The 23,022-nt window shown below is 36.2% G+C and overlaps 1 protein-coding gene across 1 annotated transcript in view; it reads right to left on the reverse strand.

Moving 5' to 3' along the window:
- Positions 1-1,580: 1,580 nt before the first annotated feature.
- Positions 1,581-23,022, reverse strand: part of ANGPT1 (angiopoietin 1) — a 154,644-nt gene continuing 133,202 nt past the window's right edge. Inside the window, exons 8-9 of the mRNA XM_010006472.1 lie at positions 12,644-12,774; positions 1,581-1,741 (exon numbers count right to left, since the gene is read on the reverse strand). Of these exons, the coding sequence (XP_010004774.1) occupies positions 1,581-1,741; positions 12,644-12,774 (292 nt within the window). The remainder of the gene's footprint in view (positions 1,742-12,643; positions 12,775-23,022) is intronic.

The raw sequence follows: 23,022 nt of genomic DNA on the forward strand, positions 1-23,022 counted from the left end.
CATATCATGTTGGTCCCAATTCAATAATCAGTCTTACCTTTGATTTCAGTGGGATCAAGGTAAACTTTTTTCTTTTATATATAGAAGTAGAATGACTGAAAGTTACTCCCCCAAATGGACTTTATTCATATGACTAAATCTCAGGAGGCTTTAAAATAGCAAGATTTGGGTTCCTACTGCAACTTCATGGGCCACCCAGCTACTTTTGATGCTTTTTATTATAGGAACTTCATCTTTTCTGGAAATTAAATTGTGCATCTTGCCCCACATTTCTGCAATATTTTAATATAACAAAATTACTTGCTAGCAACCTATAAGCAGCCTTCTAAAGTTCTTTCAATATTTATATAATTTTGAGGCTTTGCACCCTTTGAGTAGGGTGTCAGCTGCCTGTACAAATTAAATGACCATTACACAAAATATAAACATGTTATTTACAAGTTCACAATACTTTATTTACTATACAGTTCTGATGAGTATTTTTTATAGTTGTAGTCTAAGTACTGTGTAGAACTGGCATGCTTCTGATATTCACAAACATGTAATTAAAAAGTAAAATAAAGATAGATTGCACGCGTGCAAGGATACCATAAAATGAATCCATTGCCTTAAGCTATGCATTTATGTAGTTTTTATATACCCTAACAGTTTGCATTCCTGTGTCCTTTTGATGGAAATATTCCATGCAAAATCCCATATTTTCTTTAGGATACTATTTCACATTCTTTAAACCTTCCATTAATTTTTCTAAATGACATTCAGACTGCTTTAGTGAAATAAGGGAAAAGCCTCGAAACACAACTACTTTTGTTATCACGCTATAAATCCTAGCTTAGGGATTACACCAATTATCTGATTTACCTCTACAGAGCAACTGAAGAACTTATGCTTATTACCCTTATCATTCTTCATACGTTTGACTCAGTTTATTTATGAGAAGTGTGTTCTTAAAGGATTTAATGAAAAATAATATTCGGACAATTATTTGACCCTTGGATTAACATAAATCCACCATCAATTCAAATTCAGTTCATTTAAGAAAAGCAATTTTTGGAGTGGTCACCTGAAGTGCTTTAAGATGATTTTTAACAAGGATGTCTCCATAATCCTTTTCCATGTGTATAATGTTGGCATTTCACTGCTGAATAACATTCAGTTCAGTAGATTATGGTTGATAAATTTCAGTTCTTGAAGTTCTAATGCTGCTGCTGAATAATCAAGTCTGGTTTTGCATGTCTTACTAAAAAACATTAAAACATAAAAGAAAAGAAAAAAATAAAAATAAAAAAGGGACATCCACTGACATGCACCAGATTCAGGCAGAATAACAAGATCCAGGTGCTCCTCTCTGTAAAATTATTGCAGCCACCTTCTTCTAAATCAAACCTCCCCCAGTCATCAAAATGTCGGATGACATTTGGAGAATTTTTGTTGGTTATGGAGTGACAGTGAAGAAACTTTGGCTCATCCCTCTGCATCGCTTCCAAGAAGCCCTTCACCTTTTATCTTCAGAATGTGATAGTGGTGCTGCTGAGAGCAGTGTTGTCCTGGTTTGTTCTGGGATTCATCCCTGAATGGCTTTAAAAGTCCAAGGGTCGAATCATCATGGTGGTGGCGCGTAAGGAGTAGCTGGGGCCTTTGAAGTAATGCCACTTGATGCCATTGAGCTTCCCATGGTTTTGTCCAGCTGTGTAAAACATCCCATTGAGATTGGAGGGGCCACAGGCATCAAACCACCACCCTGCAAACATTAAGACAAACAATCAAACTGCAAGTACACTAGGCTTTTTCTTTTGTTTTCTAGGTTTAGCTAATTACCAAACTCTGGTATTCTCAGGCTCATAAATACTCCTACTGTGGTGGTGGAAGAGTTATTTTCATGTTTTCCTTTTTCGTTCCCTTGTGCATTCTGTACCCAGTGGTGCTGGAGAATACACAGTTGTATTACAGAACTGGAAAAATGTTTAAGCTCTAACTCATGTTTTTCTATGCAGTATGAGAAGCAAGAACAAAGAACAAAGAAAAATATACTGCTTTACATATTCAGGCAGTATTACAGTTCACCTGTCTCATGTAAAGCTCATAAAAATACTGTAATTCATAAGTATTTTGCACATTTTTCACACTTTTTAATTATTTTGAGGATAAGCACGATTTAAGTGTATTCACTGGTTCTTTTCTGTGGCTTTGTGATTAATCCATTGTTCAGAGCATTTGCTTTTGGTCTCAGGTTAGAAGTTCTAAGCAAACATGGGTTATGAGTATGGTGGTGCTGCCCTGATATAGTAATTACAATATTATAGTCATAGATAACAAGTATTCAGAATAGTGTACAAGGAGACAGGTAGGTAGTCTCTTTCTTTAAGACTTATGTTAAAACTATAAACAAGACTCAGAAAATTAATTAAATTACTAAGTGAAGAGGACAATTATAACACTGTACAACACCTGCAGTCACAATACCCATGTGCATGGATAGACGATTTAGATTATTACCTGGGTGTGCATGCATTTAGATGACAGTATGGTCAACTTTAATCAAGCTATATTCATTGCACGCACAGTTTGGGCCAGAACAGTGACATTCAATCCTTAATCTTATTATTTTAAATGGGAAAACCTATATTAAAACTTGAGCCTCCTACTCTTGATCTTGAAACATGCCAAATGCTTTTGGGCCAGTAGTGTCAGGAGGGTCCATCTGACATTTGTTCATTTCTCTGCAAAGTCTCTGAGGAAGTTCACACCTGACACTTTGAAAACTGGCAAAAGTCCATTTAATTTTTATTTTTATTTTTTTTTTAAGGGGTTTCTAGGCACATGTCTACAGGTAGCAGAAAATTACTGGTTGCCTGATTATCACTAACTATAAAAAGGTATTAAAAATTCTATTGATAGATGAAAATGAATGTTAGAAACTCACTAACTGCCTTTGGGAGTGCCCTGCTAACATAGCACTAAAAATAAATCAGAAAGAAGAAATATTTAAGAAATACTTGTGAATATTACTAATGACAGAGGTTTTACTACCATTGGTATGACTGAATGTAGAAAATTAAAACTTACTAGAAGCATAGACTTGGTTAAAACTGTATGCAAAAAAAGTCATCTCACTTTTAGACTTCTGCTGTGAATATATGTATGTCTTTAACCAGTGGAGAAAATTGAATCAGTGGTGAAATACAGACAAATCTTCAGATGTGCTTTAAACTATTGCATTAAGATTAAATTAATCAGTCAAATCTCTTGTTTACATCCCCAAGGTCTTTCTTGTTAAGGTGAATTTTACATTGCCATGGGAGTTAGGAGTTTTAAGGAAAACTCCAAATAACAAGAAACTTGGCAACACTGAGATTACAGAACACAAAGCGACAAAGATAAACTAGGTGATTCTGTGATATGCTGACTCCACTGGAAGTGGTGAGAGCTTTGCTCTTGTATATCTTGATGGGAATGGAATTTTCTCCTCAATATCTTACAGAGTATCTGTGTAATACAACAGAAAGATGCTTAGTTCAGACTGGGGAAGACAGACTGAATCCCTAGACTGCAAAAAGGTAATATTCCCAAAGCAAAAATTATATTAACCTCAATGGCTAGGAGCTGCATTTGTCAGAAAGATTTGTGATGTGGTTAGTTGTGTTGTTTTGGTTTTTTTTCATAGTAAGACTTATAGGCTTTAAAAATCTTTATACAGGTCTAAAGCATCTTTCCATGTAATACAGTTGTACTGGACATTTGCCTTAATGTCTGAAGGCAAATAAGATCACAAAGATCAGTTGGTGGCTTTTGCTGGTTAAATGCCATTTTATTTTAAAAAGTTTTTCAGCCTGCACATCACAGCACTGTGATTTTCCCAGGACCCCCTTCACACAGTTTTTAAGGACTACCATAGTTACAACTAATCAGCTAGTGAGTGATTACTGAATCCTGCATTTGTCACTGTAGCCTGAAAGGCAGAATTTTAAGTTTTCAATGTGTTTCCCACTCTGACTTCTAGAAATTGAATTAGAATGTGAGAAGCTCCTTTTACACAATGTACTGTGTCCTAGTGAATCCTTCAATTTCCTTCCTTTTTATCTACCTATAATGAATGCATTGTATGAAAGTATTTTAAAAATATGCCTTACTACTACTGATACAATATAGAGCATGATTAACCTTCAGATCCAGTGCTTACTCTGTCCTTTGTATTCAGATCCATGCAATTCATGTTTCTAGTCTTGTAAAGTAATTTCTGAGATTTTGGATAATACTTAATGGGCTTTTTTCAGAAGTAACACTTCATAAGGAAATCTTGAGGGAAGAATTTATGCCAGATAAATTCTGGCAAACTTCTATTTTGATACAATTGACCTCCCTTTGATTACAATGTTATACCTAAGGGGGCAATTACCACAGAAAGAGAAAGCCATGCAGCTGATATTTTGCTGTAACAAGAGTATAATCTTGTAGAAACTTGAGACAAAGTTAAATGTAATCCTCATTTTTCAAAGAGGCAACTCAGATGCAGCTGGATTCTGTTCATGGTATTGGGATGAAGACATGGCATGGCTACCATTGCATCTTAAAGGAGCAGAAACAGATGTGTAAATGGCCTTTTTTGGGAGAAGGTTTTCAGTGGTGTCCTACACAATCTGTGTTAAAAATGGAATGAGTTGAAGAAACACAAATTTTTATAAAGCTTTTGTGAAGACCTGCTCAAATCTCTCATAATAGATTTCTTCTAAATAAATAATTTTTCTCTACTATACTCTTCATACTAGTGAGACTGCATGATTTTTTAAAAAGATATTTCCTAGTAAATTCCTAAAATGTTGGTTTTATTTTCTCTCTATGTTTCTTTTTTCAAGTGTGGGGTTTTTTTTTTCCTCCCTCTCCATATGGTTATTTCTCTCCATCCTTCCCTGCAGTTCTTTAAACGTTCTTCATTTCCCTTAGGGCCCCAGATTATCACAGAACTTCCTACTGTATGTCTCAGCATCAAAATATCCACATCTTTGAATGGATGCAAAGGAAATATTTTTTTTCAGATGACTTGTATATTGCAGCAAAGAGGAATGGAAGCAGTGACTTTCTTGGTAGCTATGATGAATTGGGAGAACCTAAACTAGAGGTTTCTGAAAGAGATATCTGCAGTGCTGCCATTGAAGAAAACACCAAATAAAACAGCTCCAGAGCCATGAGACTGTGTGACCCAAGGAAAGACTCCCAGTAAGTAGAGGTTGGCCTATTCCCTGAGGTTCACAGGATATTCCCCCCAAGAAGAAACTTGTTTATTTTTCACTGCAAGGCAATGTCTTTCCCAAATATATATCAAGTCTTCTCTGCATCGCAATAAGATTTTAACTTTTGGCAATTATATCCATGGGATATTTGAATAATGCATGAGAATAATGAAGAATGGGCATTATGAGAAATAATAATAGAAGCAGGATTTTAAAGTGACTAATGAAGTGTTTAAGAGCTTTTATTCAGAAAAACAGGTAGTTTCTTCAAGTTGTGATCATTAAGTCACTGCTTATTTGAACTGAGGGTAAGTTCAGTTTTCTGAGGTTAGCCCACCTCTTATACAAGCAGCACTATCATCTTTGTTTGCAATAAAAATCCATAGCTCATAAAGTGTATTGTGCAAACAAAAAATAATTTTTATAATACATTGATAAGGAGTTTGAAAGTTCAGCTATACAAATGAACATGTATCCCTACTCTAGACAGCTTCACTTCTGGAGCAGTTAAAGCATGTTTACACTTCGGGGACTCTTGTGCTTTGGTGTTTTATTAGTGTTGTTATTACCACTGGGATGTTGTTAAACTTCACATGAGCTCTTTTCTTTACATTCATGTATTCTGAATGTTGCAGTCTGCTTCAGTCATCTATAACCAGATAGCACAGACCCCCTTAAATGACATCTTTGGATGATGGATGATTGTCTATTGAGATAATTTCCGCTAATTCTTGCAAAAAAACTAATAAAGGAGCATTGCTCAAATGAGTTATGATACTGCAAGAAAATAAAGCCACAGCCATCTTTTATAACAGTTTTCTCAAATCACAAATGCAAATTTTCAATTATAGAACCTTCTTCGTCAAAAGCAACATAAAAACAGATTTTGTATGCCAAAGCTATCAGCTTTTCATTTTTAGCTTGTTGGATAAATTGTAATTAAACATGCATGCATGTAACATTCTTTGTTAGCAACCTAGTGCTCATTGATTCATGAGTGCACTGTAAATCTAGCGTGCTTTGGGAACTTGCTAATGATCACTCCAGTTTAAGAAGAAATTTACGTACTAAAATAATACATGTCTAACTCTGCACATTTGATTGAAGACATTTTCTTCACACATCTGCCTCTACTCTCTCTGAGTATACTGAATGCATCCAAACGCAGGAAGACCAATACAATCCATTCAATAAAATCCAAAGTATGTTTGAATGCTAAGTTTGAATGGTACTTTTTTATGGGTTTATGGGTGTTCTGGTTTGGTGTGGTGGGTTTTTTGGTTGTGGGGGAAGGGCACCAGGAGTGACTCAGGTAAGAAGCTGAGAAGGTTCCTCTGCTCCAAACCCAGCCAAGGAGACATGAGAGGGACAATAGATGCACCTTCAGGGATTAGCATACGAAAGAACAGATACACAAGTGAGCAGAGAGACGATTGAGGGAGAACTGTGCTGGAGAAGAGCTGTGCTGGGCAAAGAGAGCAGTACTGGTGGTTGGTGAGGAAGAAGGGGAAGAAGGTGCCCAAGCAGAAGTTTCCCTGTAACCCATGGCAAGATGGCAGCTGTCCCCCTGCACTCATGGAAGAACGTGGTGGAACATTCCCTGGGGGCACCAGGAGAGGTGAATTTAGCCAGTGGACTTGGATTTTGTGGCCAGAGGATTTGTTGCCAATGGACCCTTGATTGCGCAGCTTTGGAAGACCCCAGCGCCAGGGGAGTTTGTTCCCCAATGAGACTGTGACTCTGTGAGAAGCCCACACTGGAACAGCTCTGGACCTGGTGGGAAGGACTCATGAAGGAGAGGTTCATGGAGGACTCTCTCCTATGGGAGGGACCCCATGGGGAAGCAGGGAAGGACTGTAAGGAATCCTTCTTTCTGAGGAGGATGGCGCCGCAAGAACCACCAGCCTGTGAACTGACTCTAAACCCCATCCTCTGTCCCCCTGTGCTGCTGGGGAGGAGGGGGAGAAACTAGGAACAAAGTGGCCTGGGAAGAAGGCAGGGGTGGGGGTAACATATGCAAGCCCTGCTCTTTGTGTTGTCTGTGTTTGTGTTGTGTATGTTTGATAAGTGTGAAATTAAATTACTGTTTTTTCCCTCAGGTTGTGTCTGTTTTGTCCAGGACCTTAACTGGTGAAGAACCCCCCTTGTCCTTTGTCCTGACCCATGAGCTTTGTCCTCCTCGTGCCAAGAATAAGTGTGTGTGGGGGGGTAGTTGAGTGAGAGGCCATGGGGCTGTTCTCTTGTTGTCATGTTGAGTCCAAAACCACAATGGGATAAACGGATCCTATGAAAAGCCAATATTTCTAGCCCTCTGGGTTTTTAAATAAAATTTAATTATTTTAACAATGAAGCAATTAAGAAACATGTATAATGCAAAAATACTGAAAAAGTCTTCATTGTTCAAAATATATAATATATTTAATTATAAATTTAAATGTTTATTATATTCTGAACTTTAAAGAACTTAGATGGTAATATTTCGTCTGATTTTCCTTTGGTAACTTCTCAGCTAAAAGACTGGGTGCAGTTTTGGATGACATCTCAAGCTACATGTGGACCGACTGGATAGAGTCCAGAAGACTGAATATAAGATGAAAGATTTAGGGTTGTTTAGTGCAGAATTCAAAGGACAGATTGCCAAAAGTCTCAAATTCAAAAAAACGTGTTGAAAAAAGCAGCTTTTCAAAGGAACCCAAAGGAATTGCCAATTATTTTTTTTTAATTTTGTTTTTTTTTCTTACAGTAATGGAAGATAGAACAAAGTGGAACACTTCCATTATCATAGAAATAACTTAGTCAACAAGTAAAGATTTCTTATATTAAGTGTAGCTAAATTCAGTAACAGATTATATTATTAGAATGAATCTCTCACTACAAATCTTGAAGATGAAAAGAAAGACATAAATAAGTAGGCAGCAAAGAGTCTGCTTACAGTAAATGACCTCTGGAAGTAATTTCTGGACCTATGTTCTTTTATTTGTTCAAGCATTGGATTGATCAGACTACTACTTAGCAATTTGTACTTGACATTCTGAAGATTAAATCAGAATTTAGCTGTCAGGAAATAAGACAAAAAGGCATTAGCTTTTCATATCAACTGGAAAATTCAGCCCTTTGCATGAGAACCTTTTTAATTAAGTAAAAATAACATGAAAATGGTGACTATGATCTGACCTTCTAAATATATAATATTTTTCAAGTTAGTTACTTCTTGGTGTTCTTCTAATACTTGAATACCAGTGTTCATCCTTAACCCTGTTAAACACAGCAAAATAGTAATGATTTTGTTAAAAGTGCTCAGTAGTCATGTATCTAATTAAATATTTCTAGCATAAATCGAATGATATTTCAATCACTTTTTAACTACTTGGTGATTATATTTTTCTATCTAAATTTTAGGCAATATAAATGATACTCTGTGAATGGTGTTTTATAAATAACTTCTTTATAAAAGCAGGAGTATTCATAAAAAAAAACCTGATGCTTTCCTATGTAAGTAAATGTATATCCAGAGGTTCAAGCTGGATACTTCAAAGTGCTGAAGTTGCTGCTTTTGTAATCAATGTTTCAAACAAAATATAAGGGAAACTGTGCGGGCTTGGGGACTGTTGTTTTTTGTTGTTGTGAGGGTTTTTGGAGTTGTTTTGTTTTCTTTTTTCCTAGTTGGATAATGCATGGGCAGATTTTTCAGATTTCTATATTCTGCCAAGATCTTCCCTGCAAGTCAAGGCAAAAATTCCCCATAGCATTCTTGCCAGAGATTCATTAAATTCATTACTTGGAGAAAAAAACAAACAGTGAAACAAACAGCAATGAATGCACCACTGTTTGGGATTGTCATTGAGCAGTCTCGTACTTGATAGATGAGAAATCCATTGAGGTTTACTACATACATGGGAACTGTGTCTGACTTGGGAAGCCCCTGACACACAGAAAATGCTGGGAAAATACTCAGGGGAGATATAATTCATTTGCATCGTTCTTATGCCTCTACAGAGGCATCTGCTGAGACTGTGGCTGGATGGACCTCTGCTTCCAGTAAAATAAAAATGTTATTTCAGTAGTTCTATGCTGGTTCCATACTAGCAAGAGATCTAGAAAGTCTCCCTGTCACTTTGTCAAACTATTTTGGGGATCCAAAGCTTAGCATGTGAAGCAAGGTAAAAGACCTTGTGAACATCTCAGACTGCAGCCAATGCAAGACAAAGCAAATTCATTTAAAGACTCTTTTGCTATGGGCCAAGTTACCATAAGTCACTTTCCAGTCCTGAAAACAATTGCAAGAATTCCTGGAGCTCAGCTGACAGGTGGTATCCTGGCAGGATGCTCTAACTTTGTGTTTTGCCTCCAAATCTGATCCAGAGATGTTAAGTGCTCTTCTATTGGAATCTATCTGGCATGCCTTGAACATCTATTCAGGGTTTCATTCTCTTGAGTTTGTTACATTATAAACTCTTTCTTGCAAAAAGCTATGTAGGTAGCTCACTGAGATACTCTTCAGAAAAATGCTTGAAATTGCATTAGGATGTACCCTTTTATTCTTTTTACTGGCCTGAGATATTGTAGCAGTACTTGGCAGGTATTTTCAAGAGATATATATATATATATAATTTTTTATTTTTTTTATTTTTATTTTTTTTTACTATTCTGACAAATGTTTAGTTAAAATTAAAAACAAAAAAATTGTATTAAATATGCTTTTACTTCCCTTAAAGTAAAACAAGCATGTTTAGATTAAATTTTCCAAAGCGCAAGAAAGCAGCTGAACCACTGAACTACCATGAAAAGTTCACAGGGGCTAAGAGTCCAGCTCATGCTTCTACTTTTGAAGCCATTCCCTAAAATTGATGTTAATAGACTCAAGTAGAATATCATGGCTTTTAAAAGAACTAGAAATACACACAAAAAACTCTGTTGATGCTACTGTAATATTCTCCCAGTATGTAATTTCTTTCTCTGAGGAAAAAGGAGGAGAGAAAGGAGGAGAGAGAATGATAATTTTAATATAGACCAAATAAAACTGACAACTAGTAAGATCACAGGGAGAAAAGTGTTTTCCTTACATTTTCAGCCTTGACTATAACCACATCACAGACTTGAGCTTCAGCTTATCTCAGTCTTTATTTCTGACATAAATATATTCAGTTCACCTCATAGAGATAACAGGCTCACCCGAACTGTCAAGATAGCTAGAAACCTGCCAGTAGATTTCATATCAATCATCATTAAAGAGCTCTCTATAATGTTGCCAAAACTAACAGAGAGTCTGATATCTTTTTTGGGGGAAAAAAAAAAAAAAAAGAGAGGTTTTTCCAAAACCTGTTATCATTGCTACTCTTCTTATATTGTCTGTCTGTGGCACAAAACTGAAACTTCTCACTAAAAACATTTTGGTATTTAATTCAATTTCTGACATTTCTCAAGGAATGAGAAATTATTTTAAAGGAGCAAAACACAGCAGAGTGTTTGAGGAGAACTCTAGCAGGATTAAAGTATCTCTCGAAGAACCACAAATTTTTCAGTAACGTACAGTCTATCTCTAGTCTGTCTAGTACTAGTCTTTTGGACTAGACTCCTCTACCTCCAAAGTCTAGCAGCACCTCTTTTTACTCTGCAATGATCTGTTATATTTGTGGGTTTGTATCCTTTGGTAATTCTCCCCCTTCCTCCTTATTCCCTTTATTTGCTACGAGTATGTTCCAATGTGTGGTTTTCCTGTTGATTTACAGGAGTGCTGCAGCAAAATATATGTGAACCTTGTGGAAAGGTTGTTCAACAGCAGGCTGACCTTACTGGGGTACTGACCTACTGCAGAAGTCAAGGTAGGAAAATAAACAAAACCCTTAGCTCCCAGAATTTGCTGTCTGGGAGCGGAGGTATTTGCAGGCAGCTCAGATACACGAGTGAGTTTGCATTTCAGCATAGACACAACTCATATTTAGGAGCTTCTCGTTTTCCTCTAGTCTGCCCTGGAAGTAAGACACTCTAATTTAGAATGGTCTCTAAAGGGAAAGGTCAACAGCTTTCATTAAAATAAACTATTGACTGTTTGTGTATTATCTGTCTCCAGAAATTGAAAGGTCTGATCACCTGTCCACTGGAAAAAGTTTCCCATGCTGATTTTCAATAAGATAACACTAGAGGAATTTAGGAAATTTTGAAAAAACAGCTTAAAAACTTTCTCAGCTGGGTCCTTTCCACTCAGCAAAAGGGAGTGAGGAGATAGGTTGTGCATCTGATATAAAGTCTCAGTGATGGGAAAGAATCTTCTATTAGCAGATGATAGTTTTAGAGGTTCATATATGCCTGAATGTGGCCTGAGCTGGATTCAGAGTGCCAATAACCACAAATAATATCAGTTTAACAGTCTGATCCAAAATACAGAATAATTTATCTGCTATGGGATTTTTTCCAGGAAAGCTAGAAACCTCTGAGAGAGTCTATGAAGAAGATCAGATATAAAGATAAGGGCCTTTCTTGGTCTTTTACTCAATGAACCAAAGATTCCGTATTTAAGCTTTCTGCTTTCATGTGGTGCCACAGAGATAAAAATTAGCTTGCCTACATAGGGACTAAGAATAAGCATAATTTGCCAGAGAAAGTTCTCATTCTTGTGAAGAGATTTAGATGTCTGAATGGGCATATAATCTCAGATATTCCTCATCATTAGGGGGCAACAAATATCAGTTATATACACTATACTTGCTGACAGTCAGATTGACTTGGTGCTTAAAAGTATCCCAATGTAACTTCTCTGTGTTCTCCCTCACTCTGGCTCTTTTTTCTCACCTTCTGCAGCTCACTGAGAATACTGTTTTAAATCTTCCAGAACAGCTATATACCACAATTAGAACAGGGAGTTCCAGGTCTAATCTTTCAGAGGTGCATTAAATAGCTATTATATTAAGTCTATCCATGTATATAGATGTATTATGCTCATATAAGGCAGACAGCTGAATCATTATTATTATTTCAATAACAGAATCATACCCCTGCGTGAAATAGTTAATATGTTGCAAGCCCAGATTCTATTGTTTTTAAATTTATCTCCCATTATCTCTTCCCCTGAATTTTGTCTCTTCTTTTTTTTTGTTAATTCTCTGACTTCTCAAAAAGTTCTTTCCCCTTTCTTCATATCTAACTTACACTTTTTCCCTTGACATTTCTCCAACAGCTTCAGTGCGGAAGTAAACTCACTGCATCTCTGAATAATCCCTTTCCTGCTCATAGGAGACTTGAGCCATTAACACTAACACAATACACATACAGAAAAGAGTAGGAGTAATAATAATAATAAAAGAAATTTTCACTCAGTACTTACACATCCACAAATTAAACATTATCCGTGGCTGCTCTGGGCAAACTGAATAGATTCCTATCAATGTACCACATATTTTCAGAATTGTTATACTCACCTCCAGTCAACATAAGAGCACATTTACACATGCAGTTGTCATTGTCAGCATCTTTTGTACTGAATTCAGCACCATGTAAGATCAGACTGCTCTGTTTTCCAGCTGTTCCACTGTGACCTTTTAAATAAAGCCTGAAATTGCAAGAGAAAACAATCGGTGTCACCAGAAAGAAAAATAAGAGATCTCTTTTCACATCAGGTTTGCCTTGTATGAAGTTCACTCAGAAAATTCAGAACTGTCTTATGTTTTTAGCTCAAACTCTTTGTTGTTTCAGGTGTAAACTGGGGACATTCAAGGTTTTTCAATGTGTTTGTAGAAGTACATTGTCCCTGCCTCAGAGCAGAGCTGAGCACTGGAAAATGGAACAAAGTGGAATGAGTCAGGGAGAGAAAAGAGAATGAGGAGAGGTGGCCCAAGATCTGTAATATATTGATGGAAAAATTGAATATTTGAGTAGCTGGTCTCTTTACTGTGGCACAGAAACAGCACTCCCAGTTAACTGCAACCACATTATTAATGCCCAAGCTTGAAAGAGGATTTCAGCAGTTTCAGAATTTTTAATTCCACCAGTTAAAGCACAAGTCATCAGCCCAGTTCTGCCAAAGCTGTCTCTGAGTGATGAATGGAGAATAACTTAGAGTTCAAGCTAAAAAATCTTCATGATTTGCAATGCTAAATATCCCTTTTTTTAAGGAGTCTTGTCAACATGTTGAAAGCACAGCCATGAGCTATGAGCCTTAGCCCAGCTCCAGTCAGTCACAGAGCATTTGTGGTGCTCAGTGCTGTAATCTCCAGTCAAGCGTGCCAGCTACAGGGATGCTGAACCAAGCACCTCTGTACCTGCAAGGAAACATTGCTGGCCTGGACATGTTTGACCTGAGTTCACAACTGCAGAGTCATGCACAAGAAAATGCAGGAGAGGAAAGGAGAGGAGAGAATGAGTATGCTCCTGTTCTTTTTCATAAAACACTGCTGTTTAATCACACACACACACGTATATCTGCCATATATAGGAAGAGGAAGACAGAAGATCAGTGTTTACTGAAGAAATATGAAGCCATAATCCTTATATCCCAGTAGCCAGCCCTAGCCACTGGAGCAAGAGAGAGAGAAGAAGGAGCATCCCTCACCTGTCTCACTGAAGCTCCACAGGCAGGAATACATGAGTCACAGGGCTAATCAAGAGTATTATTTGGTATCTAGTGGGATAGACTTCTCCACTTAAGAGAAAGTAAGAAGCACAATTTCTGTTTCTTCTAGGTTTATTGAAGAGGGACAAGTATATCTTTTAAATCTCAAATGTAAGATGCATAAGGAGCCACAAGAGCAGAAGTAGGACTTGAATATGTAGAGATGTCTCCTTCCCTCTGAGGTTTACAGCTGTTAGTGCTATCCTAGAAAATGCCTTCCCAACTTCTCCCACAAACACAATGAGCAAGGAGAAAACTTATGAGTCAATTTTTGTTGTAAGTGCCTCTTAGATTGTTATATTTTTATTCAATTACTTTGGATGAATGAACAAGTAAATGCCTTTATCAGTGTCATTACTCCATTTTTTTAGATATAAGATAGCTACTTCACTACAAAGTCATCATAGTGTTAACACCAGGAGTAGACAACATCCCTAATCCATTCTAGCCTACACTTTATTAGTTAAGCCATTGGTGTTTTTCTGAGTTGAGGAAGAGTCTGTCCCTGAGAATGAGATTAAATAAAACCCTGTTCTCCCACAGAACTTTGGGTTTGGAGATCTACTTATGAGAGGGAGGAGAGGAACATACAGGCACCATGTGGCAGCTTTTGTTCATCAAGTGTATGACTGCTGACCTTTTTTTTTTTTTTTTTTTTTTTTTTTTTTTTTTTTTTTTTTTGTCTTATAGGCATCCACAAGTGGATATTAAATGCAAACAAACCCAATCTGATTAAACTTGTGATGGAAACTTGTTATCTTAAAGCCTCTTCTGGATATTGCAGTGAGGTTACTGAGCCCTCTTAAGCTGTGAAGGCACAGAACCAGCACTTGCCACTCCAGTGAATCTGAGATTCATACTTGCACACTGACTTAAACTTCATTTAATTTGCAGCAAAATTCTTCCTATGTGTCCTTTCTCCATCTTTAAAAATAAAGACAATAGTTGTTGAGTATGAGCATCTTAAAACAATTTTTTTTTAAGAAGATAATTACCAGGGCTATCCTTCCAAAGTAGTTAAAAAGCCTGCCTTCATTTGATTTTAAGGTTGCATATCACCTGCTGTGAGCCTGATTATTAAATACCTTTGGACTTATTCCTTACAGTAAATTTTATATATAGATAAATTCACATACACGCACATATAAAAATTCTTGGATTACATGTAAATATCATGGATAGTCAAGTCTCTTTGGATAGCACAACAGTGGATAAGGCAAAGTGTAAGCCTCAAAAAAAGATTATGAAAATTTTTAGAAAGTTAGCAAGGAACAACCTAGAAACAGGAATCCAGGAAGGTCATTGCATTATGGTCTTTTCCAATCAAAGTGGCAATTAGCCCATAATTGCTATATTACTCTATCAAAGGATGATTGTGTTGGACAAGATTACCCAAAGATCTGTCTTTACTCATGTTCATTTCTTTGTTCCATACAAATGAAAGGCTGGAATTGATCCCATGTTCATTCATTTGGACTTCTGCTTTGTTTTGCAAACTGTTTTTAATTTTTTTTGCAGAACAAAATAAACTTCCCTGAGGTTGTATTGGTAGGAAAAATTACTTTCTCACATGATATCTACAATCTGATTTTACATGACCATACATCCTCACTGTATCAGCAACACCAAAGCTCACAGACATCTCATAAATTCAGTATAAAAAGGAAATGCTGTTCACTTCAGTTGGAAACATAATGCTAGCCAGATCATTTTATTAACAATCAACACTATGAAGCCCACTTACCCCAAAAAATCCAAACCCTGTAATGTAAGAAAACAATAAAGGAGTTAATAATACTTGGAGTGCCATGTTTTCCCCAAAGAGACAGGGCATTCAGATTATTTACAAGCTCATACTCTTGCCCTGATATTTCATAAACATTCCACTCAGCACAGATTTACATCTTGCCAGTAATGTTTGACTTTCCTCAACACCATTTGTCTGTTAGGTCTCTAGTAACTTTAAGAGGATAAAGCTTAGCTTAGCTCTGCACTGGTAGGCTCACTGTTCTGTAGCAGTGTGCAGATGGTCCATAGGGTGAAACAATAACTGTCTTGCTCTGAGCTTTTCTCCCAGAATTGGTATTGTCCAACAGTTAGGAAGAAACTATATTGCAAAGTTTGCTCTATTTTAGGTAAAAATTAAGTCTCAATTGAAAAACCAAAATTGGTCCTAAAGCAGTCAGTTCTTCTCTTTCTGAGTTGCAGTTCAAGCCATATGGGTCTGAATTAACCTGACTGGAGACAGCAAATCTGCATAGCACTAGGGCAACCGAAGAGCCTGATAGCTCCCAGGCTATCTTGCCACTTAGACTTAAATATTTTTTAGTGTTCTCAGATTCAGTTTGGTTGGATTGACCCTTCAAAATAAATGTTGAATAACTACCTGGACATAATCTCCCTTCCTTAAAAATGGTTGTTATTCATGGTAGAGTTCCTCTTGGTTTTTGTTGAAGAAGACAGAAGTCAAGGGAGGTGACTCACCCCATCTACTCAACTCTTATGAGATCTGACCTGGAATACTGTGTCCACCTTGATATCTCTCTTGAATTAAGGTGCCCAAAACTGGACACAATACCCCAGGTGTGGCCTCACCAGGGCTGAGTACAGGGGGACAATCACCTCTCTACTTCTGCTGGTCACACTATTTCTAATACAAGCCAGGATGCCATTGGCTTTCTTGGCCACCTGGGCACACTGCTGCCTCATATTCAGCGGCTTGTCAATTAGAACCCCTAGGTCCTTTTCTGCCAGACACTTTCCAGCCACACTTCCCCAAGCCTGTAGCATTGCCTGTTCCAGGCTACTGAGTAGAAGACATCATAGTCAGTACTTTTGTCCTTCATATTTACATCTAGATTGGCTGGGCACCTATTTGCATCCTTTATCTATGTTCATAAACAAAGCTTCTTCTTAAAGATAATATACTTGGAGCCAAGCTTTTTTCAGTGATGTTCAGTGATAGGACAAGGGGCAATGGATGCAAACTGGAGCATAGGAGGTTCCATGTGAATATCAGGAAGAACTACTTTCCTGTGAGAGTGACAGAGCACTGGAACAGGCTGCCCAGAGAGGTTGGGGAGTCTCTTTTGCTGGAGACATTCAAAACCCACCTGGACAAGTTCCTGTGTGATGTGCTCTAGGTGACCCTTCTCTGGCAGAGGGGTTGGACTAGATGGTCTTTCAAGGTCCCTTCCAACCCCTAGGATTCTGTGATTCTGTGATACTTCTTAGGGAAAAATACTTAATTTAGGTTTTATGAGTGTAGTCCATACTCTTCTTATGAAAACAAACAAAATTATGCAAACCCAAATTTAGTCATTAATCAAGATTTATTAACTAACAAGAACTTAACACCTGATGTGGTAAATAATCAATAGAAGTAAATTAAAAGCCACTTCCAAAACAAGGAAAATACTTTGGAGAAATTAAAGAAACTAGATAGGGTGCAAGATGACAAAAACTTCTGTAGTCACCTCTACTCTCACAAAATTTAGAGCTGTTGTGCACCCGTTTATACAATTTGCAAGAACAATTCACCACATCTATCTCTGTCTGTCCTTGAAGGACTGGTATAAAGGTACCAAAAACAAAAAAGAGAAAGTCACAGTTGGTGCTGTACTGGAGAAAAACAATTTTAACCTTAAAAACCTAACAATAGTTGCTGTTAGACTGAATGTGAATTTATTCAAATAATGCAACAATCTTTCTTTTTTCTATATTAAATTTTGTAAAGAATTGACTGAAGAACAGGTATTCTGAGAAGGAATAGTTGAAAGACATTCAGGCTTACTGACAGAGAAATTTGTCCTACCATAGGCAAATGGTCTGTCATAGCACTGTATGCAGACAAATGGTGCTTTGTCACAGCTTACAAAAAATGTCTAAAAATATGTTTATTCTGGACAGTGAAAAAGCAAACATATGCTTCTGCTACTTGAAATACATGCTATAGAAGCCACAGAAGCCATCACTATGCAAGTGTGAGCTGTGCAGTTTGCAGCTGATGTCAGAAACATAGTGGTGATAGAGAGGAAACATAAGGCAACACTGACTTTTACTGCTAAGAGGGAGAGAAACATATTTAAAGTCTAATATCACAATGATGTGTTGAACAGAAATAATTCCCTCTAATCTCTCACCAAACACAGCACAGAAGATACACATTAATCTGATAATACCATTTTCTGTGAAAACAGTTTTTCAACACAATACTTATTAAAATGAAGTCAAGCACCACTTTGTGGGGTTTTTTTCTCATGAAAATCTGGAACAAAACTCTTCAGCTATTAGATTTATTACTTTTTTCTTAGTGAAAAGTTAAAATTTGTTACAGAAAAAAGAAAAGTTCTCTCTCTCACCAGCTACATAAGTGCTAAGACTTTCTGTTGTTACAGAAACTATCACTTTGTCCTGATTCATGGCTGTAAAATACATAAATGTTAATTTAGGAAGTATAGGGACTGTATTAATTTCAAACTTGAAATAACTGGAAATGATCAATGTTTTAGACATATATAAACACTGAATAAATACAGAAATGATAATGCAAACTCTTTTCATAGTATTGAAGATGGATGAACTTTGTAAAAAACAAAAGACAAAATTAGAACTTATCTGAGCAGGATACAGGCAAAGCCAAGATTCAAGAAATTTGGTTAACTTAATATGTAACTTAAAATGTAAAAATATTTTTCTCTCTACTCAGCTACACTTCCTGGATTTGGCTGGGGCCAACAGCAGAAAAGCCAAAATTGATTCTCAAGGGATTTTTCTGCACAGAAATGCAGGGACCTTCCAGAGAAACTCACATTTTTTGTTTCTAAGGTTTATGTAAGTAATCAGACCTTCTACTGCTTATCTTTACTGAATGGCTGAATCTTGTGATGTTTGTGTATTTTTATTTCAAGATCTGTTTTACAGCCATTGAAGCTAGTGGAAAAGTTCAGTGAACTTTAAATTGAAATTTTATTTATCTATGAATTAATGAATCCTATTTCAAAATCTGTAAAAGAGACCCACACAAGTCCAGTAAAATTTAAACTTAATAACTCTTCCAAAATATACATGAAATTCCAAAAGTCTCATAAATATGGCTTAATGAAATCCATGCAGATATAGTATAACAGTGGATTTCATACATCTGTGCTTTAGTTGTACTGTTGGCGACATTAATTATCCACTGTCATCCATATAGGTTGTACATTATCCTAATTAACTGTTTTAGATAAAACAGAAATGGAAAACTCCATGTATGATCATGCTGCTGGTGCTCGCTTTTACTCTGATGACTACTGTAGAGATAATAGCTTCTTGTTACCTCACAGTGTCATTGAAAAATATCATTTACAGGCCACAGTAAAATATTTATCGCACAGTTTACTTACTTGAAAGTAATTAATCATAAGTAACCATAAAAGTTATGAATATCACAGATAAACCTATGTTAAAAGTTTATATAATTCTTACTGAGGTATGTTGTTGCTTGGAAATTAATGTGCTTAAACATTACATAATGTGGTTTGGTGGGAGTGTTAGAGATTTCATTTGGGGGTTTTGGTTTGTTTGTTGTGGGGTTTTGTTGTTTTGGTTTTTTGTAGTTTTTTTCTGTGGTTTTTTTTTTTCATACAGCGTGCTGGAGTTATGGCTGAAATTAGTTTTATTGTGCTATAAGAAAGTTAAATACCACAAGTCCAACTCTACTGTTGAATTATGCTAATTAGAAGTTTGCTTTATTATATGCTATTTTTTATAATTCAAAGAAGAAATCTGTGAAGATGCTGTTAAAATCTGTAATTTCTTTTTTAATTTTCAGTGATGCAAGAGCAAATATAATTTAGTGTTTTGCTTTTTTTTTTTCCCCCAGTGTTTTCCTGAAGGCAGAATATCAGTAAAACCCATTTAAGGATGCATGTTATTAATTTATAAATACCCTTTTACAAAATAGAGTTTAGAAGCCTTGAAGCCACAACATTTTCAGAAAAAAAAATTAAATAAAAAAAAGTATTATCTGTGCACTCAGCAGTTATTGTCACTATTTTCACATGCAATGGAATAATAAACTATTCTGCCTATTACAAGACAACTCAGAGGCTTGTTCATACGCAAGATCTTTCTCTTTAGAAATCTATCTGACTGAAGAGGAAATTTTGATGTTCCATATATTATGTATGTATTGTTATTTTTAATGAACAAACATTGTAATTAACTTTCTAAATGGAGTTAATTTTTCATTTTGCTTGGATACTGGATTCTTACTGTTTCCTTAATTGTGAAGGTTCAATCAACTATTTGTACAGCTTAGCAGACAACTGCAGTCTGCCTGGATAAAGTTACTATCTAAAGGACTTCGACTACCTTTCAGAGCAGAACTTAATGTGATATTTTAATTTATATTAGACTCTTCCTTAATATCAGACTCTTTTTCTAAAGGTCCATGGTTATGCTAAAATCTCAGATCACAAATCAAGCAGTGAGACAACTAGCCCTTAAACAGGCCTGCTCTGCAGGAGAAACAGATCAAGTGTATCATATGTACCATAAACTATTCAGTTTGCTCGGAGAGCAAGTGGCAAGATTCAGATAAGAGAGAAGCAGAAAAATAAGAGCAAAGCACTGAGACAATTTCCTCAGATTCAGATTTGAGGCCTGTCCTGTTCAATATTTTTATAAATGATCTGGATGAGGGGATTGAAAGCTTCCTCAGTAAGTTTACAGACAGCACCAAATTGGGTGGAAGTCTTGATCTGCTTCAGGGTAGGAAGGCTCTATTTAGGGAGATATTCTTGGAGATATTCAAGAAATGTGTAGATGTGGCACTTCAGGGCATGCTCTAGTGGCAGAGGTTGTAGGGGTTTTGTTTGATTTTATTTTGGTTTGAGTTTGTTTGTTGTTTTTTTTTTCCTGGGTGTTATCTGGTGGAGTGTGTATGGTTGTGTTTGTTATGAGTATTTTTTTTGTTGATGGTTAGACTTGGTGATCTCAGAAGTCCTTTCCAACCATGACGATTCTGGGATTCTGTGATTCCAAAGATTTGCCTTAAAGAAAATGGGACAATATCCTTAAAATAACCTGTTCCAGAAATGTCACTGAGGCTGAAGTACTTCTATAAGGAGACATCTCTTGTGATTAATTTTGTGAAAACATTTACACTTTTTTCACATTGAAAGTAAAACACTGTCATTTTGTTCAAGAATCATGTCTGATTCACACAGACTTGTATTTCCTGAAGTTATGTGTAATGGCTGAGACTGTTGGCTAAAAAAAGTCACACTAGCTCACAGAATTCATGACTTGAAATATGAGTACTGAACTTCAACTGTTTTTCTCAAATTCAATGTTGAATGAGGTGTACCTTGTAGTCCCCATTAATAAACTTTTAAATACTAAATTGGACATTACAACTACACTAAATAACCTTTTACCCATGTTTCCACCAGCACAACATTTAATTGAAACTGTGTAAAGTATCTTAAAAATACCTATGGGTTTTTTTATTTCTCCTTCTGAAGTGATTAAATGTAAGGAGGTGAAGAGAAAGTAGTCTGCAATGTATTTTTCCCACTTTTTGTTTTATTGTTTATACTTTATTCTGCCCTAGTAGTGCAATCTTCTTTTGCAATTGTGCTCCTTTGGGCATTTGCAGAATTTAAAAAAAAAAATCCAGTGTTAAGGACCTCATGACCATCTCAAATCATACTACAGCATTGCTATAGTGTGGAAGTTTGCAGCTGCCAACAGTCTACAATTTAAAGAAATAAAATAATGAGTAACACATTCAAATAAATATTTTACATTCTGTGTCATTTTCATGATTTATGATAGGATTTGTGTCGAGAGATGCGTGATTTCCATTGGGTGAATCCCAGAGGAAAATGAGGGATGTTTTGAGACATTATGTTAATTGGGATTTCCATTCACTTACTATGTTTGAACCTGTTTAGTCCTGATGAATATGTGACTTCACAATTCATTCATTTCTACTAATTATATTAAAGAGCTTAATTTGGTAGCTGTATACTCAGACTCATGACATCAGTAAACGGTAAAGGGTGTTGAAGAATCATTTTCTGGAGATGACAGGAAAACCAATAATTTCCAAACAGAGAAACAATATAAGGTAGTATTAATAACAACATAATCTGGTGGCCTTGCCTCTGCAAAGTACTTAGGCAATTTTTTTCTAAATTGTTATTTTAAGCACACACTAAATGCATTGCTGAATGAGAGCCTAAGTACACTTAAAAAAAAAATTAAAAATAAGAGGAAAGGAAAGAGAAAAAGTCAGTGAAAATAAAGTCTTCTCTTATTCATATACTATCATTCACACTAGTAACGCAACAGGTTTTTGGTGGTTTTTTTTAAGTTTTATGATATTAAAAATAGGATGTAAACCAAAAATACTGATATGCTCAAGCATGGCCCATCTCCAGTCTGAACTATGTGCAACAGTTTTGTCTTGATCTCTTTACTCATTAGTGGCTGTATTGTACAACATGCTATGCTCACCCTCTGGCCTTTATCTCTATTGTCATAAAAAGCTTAGGTTTTTGTTATAAGGCAAGTATCTAGGAAAAAGTAACTGATGCATAGAGAATTTCTGTGAAATGTTTATAGTTATTTGAAAAATAAATATTTGCTTCACTGTTTGCTTGGTTTTCTTAATGCAAATTTAAGTGCAAAAAAATGCCAAAATGAGTTATGTGGCACTAAGACCTCTGTAGAAAAACATAAACAGACTGTTAAAACATATTTCAACTCCCTTGGTGTCATTTGTGGCCGATAAACAGTCATATATGAGTGAAAGGTTCACTGACTGTCACCCATTTATGATCCAAGTTCTTTGCTGGTGCCACACTGACAAGGCTAACAGGGATCAGCATGTCTTACATGCCTTTTCCCCCCTAAAAACCCAGGTCAAGACCTTATAAGAGCTGTTATTCACAGTAATTATTTCTTTGGTTCACATGGCATTGAGATGGGCACAAAGAGTTTTGACTTCAGTGCAACTGAATTATAATGCTAAATAAAATAAAATAGAACACAGACTGTGCACTTGCACTTGGGTCAAGTGTGGTGAGGTATTCCAGCACTGATTTAAAATTGAAAACAAGTCAGCTTCTAGTATCTGGTAAAATAGAAGACTGGAGACTAGACTCTATATGGCTCCAGGCACTCATTTGTCTTTTT

Source organism: Chaetura pelagica, unplaced genomic scaffold, assembly GCF_000747805.2.
Source record: "Chaetura pelagica isolate M959 unplaced genomic scaffold, ChaPel_1.0 scaffold76, whole genome shotgun sequence".
Taxonomy (NCBI): domain Eukaryota; kingdom Metazoa; phylum Chordata; class Aves; order Apodiformes; family Apodidae; genus Chaetura; species Chaetura pelagica.